The 7,069-nt window shown below is 35.8% G+C and overlaps 2 protein-coding genes across 2 annotated transcripts; one reads left to right on the top strand and one right to left on the bottom strand.

Moving 5' to 3' along the window:
* Positions 1-855: 855 nt before the first annotated feature.
* On the bottom strand, positions 856-2,034 carry LOC140049882 (thyrotropin-releasing hormone receptor-like). Its single transcript, XM_072094834.1, has one exon. It carries the CDS (start codon positions 2,032-2,034, stop codon positions 856-858), a length of 1,179 nt encoding a protein of 392 aa, XP_071950935.1.
* A 2,930-nt stretch (positions 2,035-4,964) lies between these two features.
* Positions 4,965-6,179, top strand: LOC140049881 (thyrotropin-releasing hormone receptor-like). The gene has a single exon (XM_072094833.1). It carries the CDS (start codon positions 4,965-4,967, stop codon positions 6,177-6,179), a length of 1,215 nt encoding a protein of 404 aa, XP_071950934.1.
* The last annotated feature ends 890 nt before the right edge of the window (positions 6,180-7,069 follow it).

The raw sequence follows: 7,069 nt of genomic DNA, 5'->3' as shown, positions 1-7,069 counted from the left end.
TTTTGTCACATAAAGTTTCATAGTGTTGACAGAGCTTTATATTGTAATAACATGTCACTTCGCCCACTCGTCCCTGTGCTTAGGACTGCTTCCACGAGATACAAACCTAAAAAACACATAATTGAATGCATATATTATTACTTACTTTATATAGCAATCATTGGCAATCGATCGTGAATTGTATGCAGTTGTAGATGATTAATCAGAAACTTTATTAGGACAAGTGTACATTTATCATTCTGTAAACGTAATTCAAGTAATTATTACAATGCATGACGTTGGATTTAAATTCGTAATGTGATGCCTCTAGGATAATGTGCCATGAATGCGAAATGTTTAACTGTCCTACAATGATTTTCTAATAATCTCTAATAGTTCTAATTTCTCAAACAACTCTACAGTCGTCGTGTTTTCAACTGTTGAGTTTTGTCGTCAAACATTTATAATTGTTTAAAAAAACATTTTTCTTATATAACTGTTATTTTTAAATACTAATTTCGAACAAAACAATTCTATAATGTCAGAATAAAATGTACAATGTATGTTTACAATATTCTATATAAAACTAACGTGAATTATTTTACCAATCCATTATTTTGACCGAAACGTGACCAAACCGACGGACGATTTTAAAAATTTGAATACACGTTCAATATACATACAGTACTATAGGCCAATTCGGACAGCGTCGTACGACGAGGCCAGGCCCGACGAGTCATCTCATCGAGAGAAAATTAAACATGTTCTCCTTACGACCTGACGACCTAAAAACTACGCCACGCTATCTGAAGACGTCGGGCATCGTCGTACGATGCTTTCTGAGGCTACATAATTTAGTTTGGAAATGTTTAGTTCTTAAAAGTAGGTGCTGTTGCTACTTTCATTCGGAGATATCGAATCGGTTCGCCTAACGCTGGTTGCTTGCGTACCGCGACGTTTGTAACTGGCAGACGCACAGAATGAACCCCCTTGAAAGTTAGAGCCTCTGCAACTAAACGCCCTAACAAACGCTTTGCGATACCGCTTGCTCGATAAACTGTATATGATTGGGTTTATGACTGCGTTTGAATATACAAGCACACGTGCGATAGATAGGAACATTTTTAGCTGTATTCTCGTAAGTCTTGCCTCACGAAACGTACTGGCCATTGTCATCAACGAATACACTTGAAAAGGTGACATGAGAAGAATATACATTACACCGTTGATAATCAACATACGTGTTACCTGATTCCTGATTTCTGTAAGTTTTCCACCAAAAATGCCATTACTTGCGCGCGTTGATACTCGCGAGTGCAAGCCGTTTATTATAAGTACGTACAATACCGTTTCGAATATTACGTTAACAAAAAACGGTACGGTTTGAATCGTTTCTACGTAAACTTTAACGGAGTCGGATAAAGTGGCGAAGTAAACATATGTGTGTGGATATTCGTCGTATTTTTCATCGTCTGGCCAAAGAATACAAACCGTTTTTCGTATGATGTACCCAGGAGTCATCGACGCCGCAAGAACGAAGGCGAAACACCAGCTACAAACAATCCAGGTCACCGCTCTTGTAAGGGTGTTTACTTTATACTGTTGCAGTGGTTTACACACGGCGTAATAACGATCTACAGCTATGATACTTATCAAGAACTGTCCAGAAAAATAAGCGGCATTCATAAACAGATACATTACACATATATCAACAACGTCTTTGCCAACGTTGTCTAGATACACGTCAGAGGAGGCAAATCTCCACAATTTGTCCCCAATTGCAAAACTTAAAAACGTCACATCACTTACAGCAAGATTTACCAAGTATAAGTTGGTTATTGTGTGCATGTATTTTACACGGTATACGACGAAGAGAAACGACCAGTTACTGATCCAACCAAATACGAGGAGAATTGGCATCACAATTCCCGTGATGATTAGATCAGCTCTTGTGTATATAAGTCTTTCCACAGTTTCAGGTGTAGATACATTTTGAACGTATAAACCACTTTCTCGGCAGTTAATCACAAAAGCTGTTTCATTGAAATCTTCCATTTGGTTATTTAGGGACTATTTGAATAAGAACTGTTCTTGTAATCAGATATTTATAAAAGTTATGGAATAGATTCGTGAAACACTCGGGAATCTTGAATACATAAAATAAACAAATTAACCGGTAAAATATAGCTGCGCACTCGGCGTATACGTTACCGAATTTAAAGTCCTGATTTGCTTTCAATGTCAATTTCAGAATTGTCCGTATATTGGTTTTTACAGCTAAATTTGTCGTCCTTTATGCCAAAATGTCTTGGTTTATGTGTGGTGCAATGTTATCAGTGTCGGTTAGTTGATATCGCAACTATATTTGAACGAGTATAATGGAGCGATATGGCATTTGTTTTACCGCTTTGTAAACAAATTAAATAATAATTCTAAGATACGTATCTTGACCATTTCAAGAGCTCTTCAATTTAACACACTTTTGTAGTAATACTTCTGATCAGTTAAAGTAATGCTCTTCCATTGCTGGTATTTATATTGACACGTTCCCAGAAAATCATTACATGATTAACACTGTTAGTTTTATAATCAATGCATTCTGACAACTATATTACCTTTACCTAACGTGTTTAAATATTTTACTTATGGCGCCGTAATGGCTAAATGAAGTTTTCTTTTTTCATTAACTATTTTCTAATATAAATAACTATTCGTTAGTCGGTTACATAAGACCGTATATCGACATTATGTTAACCGACGTATTTGGAAATACCACATCACAAACGAGAATGACGTAATTATTATCTACTGGGAATTTGACCACATGTCCTTTTTACACAATTAACCTTCCAAAATTAAAGTAATCTATTTACATGAGCTTAATTCGGTTCATGCAAATATTTACCGTAGTCGGTTGTAAACGTAATTTGTACTCGAAGTAATCTATCAAATTCGTTAATTCTAAGTTTTGTCGAGGTATCTATACCTTAATTTTTCTTAATTATATTGGCAAAACACGCTTATATATAACACTTAAATTGCAGCTGTTGAAATAGCCAATGTTCAAAAGCAATGACTGATTATTTATAAAATGAATCCAGTCCACTCTTTAATGTCACCCATCCACGATACCTTTGGCTTCCCCTACCCTTCCCACAGATCTTTCCCTCAAGTGCAAGCTTTAACAATGGACCAAAGCTTCCTCTAATTATTTGTCCTGCGTATCTTAGTTTCCTTTATGGAAATGCTCAAAATGGTCTAAAACGGTTTCAAATGTGATTTTAAGCACTTTGATATATTTGTGTAAACAACTTTCATCGAAATGCACAAAATGGTTTAAAACGTCTCCAAATGCGATTTCAAGCTATTCTTAGCACTTTGATATTTTTGTGTGAAAAGTTCTATCGAAATGCTCAAAATGGTCTAAAACGTCTCCAAATGCGATTTGAAGCTATTCTAAGCACTTTTGTGTTTTTATGTTAACAAGTTTTTTTCGAAATGCTCAATATGGTTTAAAACGTCTCCAAATGGGATAATAAGCTATTGTGTACACTTTGATGTTTTGTGTGAAAAAGTTTTGTCGAAATGCTCAAATGGTCTAAAAATGTTTCCAAATACGATATTAAGCTAGTTTGAGCAAAAAAATGTAATTCATCAATTTCTCCTATTCTATCTTCTCTTGCTACTTCTGCAGATCTACTTTCCAATAAGTAAAGTATGTTTTGATAATTTTCTGCAACATTATTCATTTTTAATTGTTAATACTCTCACTCAAATGTGTACTTTCATTGCTGCAAACAGTTTGATTACAGTCCTGTGGTACTGTATACCGAAAACTGCCTGGAAACTCTGTACTTCCGATAGCGGTTAACGACAGGTGTGTAAACCACTTATATCATTAATAACATACAGTCTCGTTTGTACAAGACATCCTGGTCTACCTTGATGCAACCGACGCCAGTTGTATTGCGTCAAGTGGCTGTGATATGGCCCGCCTCTTGACATTAGCCTGATAAATTAATTCATTAATGCACAGATGTCCTTTCAAAAAATTGATTTCCAATATTCCATAAATAATTATAAACCCGTTATATTAAATCTTGATAGTGATTCTGGTATGAGGATATTACTTATTATTTAGATACCAACATTTATTATAGGTAGCACAACCATTAACACCGTAGGTAAATAGTTTGTAACGAGGATTATTAAATTGTATATGAGGTGGCTACGTTTGTGTTCAGGCTTCAGAACTTCTAAGTTCCTTTGCCAGGGAAAGACTGTCTTTGGTAAGTTTACCGTCTATTTGAAAATATGCTTTTAAGAAATACATTATCAATTTATTTACCTTGAGTTAACATTTGATTTTAGACAGGTGTTCATTTTTGACCATTAATATTAGTACAGGTACTGTATTTGTATCCATTGGACGTTGGTATAAAATGTAAATTCACTTCGGTTGATTGTTAATCAACTTCGTTTGGTTATTTTAGTATTTCGGTAACTATTTTCTGCTTTTTGTTTGTAGTCTTTTGAAATAGACGATTTTTCTTTGTTGGGATATTTCTTCTGCATGTGTTCTTTTTTTTTTTCTCTCTTTTGCTTCTTTTTTTGGTCTTCTCTTCTGGCCCTCATCGGTTAGTATTTTCCTGTTTCCATTGTTTTTGTTACTTTTTTCAAAGCCTTTTTTCATGTTTTACGAATCCTTTTTTTTCTTCTTAGCAGTCGTTCTCAAGCTTTTGCTTTCTGATATTTCGCTCCTCTTAATTTGCTTACATACTTTTTTATTATTACTAATTGATAAAAGAAACAAAATTAGATTGAAAAATCCACTGTTAATTTTCTTAGATTAATCTTAGAAATGTTTCTAGTTTATGTTACAGAATTGTTTATTAAACAATCTTTTTTTCTCTCTGATTAAATCTTTCTTATTCCTATAGTACTGAAAGGGTACGTTCAGCAACACATTGCTAAATTATTCCGAAATGGCAGACGGCACTTTGATAAAGAAGATCATCCGACAGTTTACGCCCGCGGGGTTTGATGGAAATCAGAAAGTTACGCAACAGCTACACGCAGTTTCGTCAAACGACAGTGACGGTGAATACTGTTTCGATCTTAGTGAAGAAATGTCGGCTACGTTTCTATATATGGAAGTTGAGGAGATCGTCACTGTTTTCGTGCTACCCATAATATTGATACTCGGCCTATCGACAAACTCTGCATTCCTGTTTGTCGTCGGTAAGGTAAACGCGATGCGTACGGTGACCAACGCATATCTCGTCAACCTAGCAGTCGGTGATATGATTTTTCTCATTGTTGTTATTTCTGACAAACTATGGTCTTACATGACGTCAGAACTGGTACAGGATCATTCGGCGAGGTCTGTGTTTGGTTGTATTACCCTCAATGTTTTAAATTACACCTGCTTATTCACATGTGAGCTTCTTATTACTGCAGTGGCCATAGAACGGTATTATGCAATCTGTTATCCGTTCAAATCAGCGCAAATGGACCGTACCAATCTCTGTCGTAACGTCATCATCTCCATTTGGGTCGTCTCTGCATGTTTTGCGTTGACAATGACACCTTGCTTTTGCATATTATCATCGTACTGTTTATCGTGGCCAGAGGGTGAGAAATACGAAGGTTTACCAAATGAGTGGGTCGTCTGTAATTACGTTGACGTAAAAGCGCGCATTTACGGTGATTTTTTACGCACAGTACCGTTCTTTGTTGCTTTAATAGTGAACACTGTTTTGTATTCGTTAGTAGTCGTAGAACTAAATAGAAACGTTCAAGATGAAAGTCACCCACGAGCTAAAATAAACCGTAAAACGCGTAACCAAGTTGCCACTATGCTCGTAATCAACACAACCGTATTCTTCGCCCTCATGTCACCGTTCAATATATTTTCGGTGATTTTAATTTTTGACAGCCACCGCACCACACGAGTTCTATCTCCAGAAGGACGGCGAATATACATTCTATTCGCTCGACTGCTGACGTACTGTAACTCGGTTATTAACCCAGTAATTTATAAAGTTACCAACGCTCGCTACCGGAAAGCATTTTATATTGCTTTCGGTTGCTCAAAGAAGAAAAGCGACGTGCCTTCGATTGGTATGGAAACCGATAACACAAACACGAGTTCAGTATACGCCCTGGAAGATCGACATTCTGTCAAAGATTCTGGCTAGGTGTTGAATTTGAAATGAACAGTAGTTTACTGTATGTAATATATTCATGTCCGGTCCGCGATTTTTTTTTTCGTACATAAGTTGCGGACCCCCTCATGAAACGTCACAAAATAAACATGAATAATTCATCAGTTAAATTTTCTTGTTCCGTGTGCACCCAAGCGTATAGCAACAAGAAGTGATTACACAAGTGCGGTACGATTCTAGGCCTATCTCCGCTGTTGTTGCGACGTGCGATTTCATAGAAGATAGCGGCGTTTTGTGTGGATTGTCGAAATAATCAGCCTTTAGTTTATGGTGTTTTTAATATAATTTATTACTAAAGAATTACGTGTTAAAATTATAGTTTCTATTAATACTATTATGTATTAATACTATTATGCCTAATTATTAGTCTCTAAACCCATGTCTATTCTAGTAGTAGCTGTGGGTGTGTGTGACGTGTGTGTGTTAGGTATGACCAAAGATAGTTATCTTTGGTATGACACAATCCGAGTAATAAGTCAGCAAAATTAAACAATAAATTACACAAAAATACATTTTTTATTCTCGTGGGTCAAATCTTCCCATCTCATGTGTTCATATACGCGCATTTTTTAAGTTCCTTTGAGTACATCATGCATATTGTTTGATAATAAAATAGCAGAATTAAAAAAATACAGTACACAAATTATACACATTCTTTATTCTTGTGGGTCTAAGCTTTCTTTGGGCTATGTCCAATGAATTACTACTTAGTTTAATGTCTTGCCTAGCTGTCGATTAGCCTCGACTCGACACATTTTGTGTGAAGAAGAGTGCGCGAAGGCAATCACGTGAATTGACTTATTCTAGGCCTACTGTAGAAAGTATCGTATCGCAGTTGTGTAATCACTTCTTGTTGCTATACG

The sequence above is a fragment of the Antedon mediterranea genome, chromosome 5 (genome assembly GCF_964355755.1).
Source record: "Antedon mediterranea chromosome 5, ecAntMedi1.1, whole genome shotgun sequence".
NCBI lineage: Eukaryota > Metazoa > Echinodermata > Crinoidea > Comatulida > Antedonidae > Antedon > Antedon mediterranea.
The sequence above is the reverse complement of the archived record's forward strand: the minus strand, read 5'-3'. Positions and strand labels throughout refer to the sequence as shown.

Coding starts and splice junctions, on each gene's coding strand:
- LOC140049882 (XM_072094834.1), bottom strand. CDS start 2,034: ATGGAAGATTTCAATGAAACAGCTTTTGTGATTAACTGCCGAGAAAGT.
- LOC140049881 (XM_072094833.1), top strand. CDS start 4,965: ATGGCAGACGGCACTTTGATAAAGAAGATCATCCGACAGTTTACGCCC.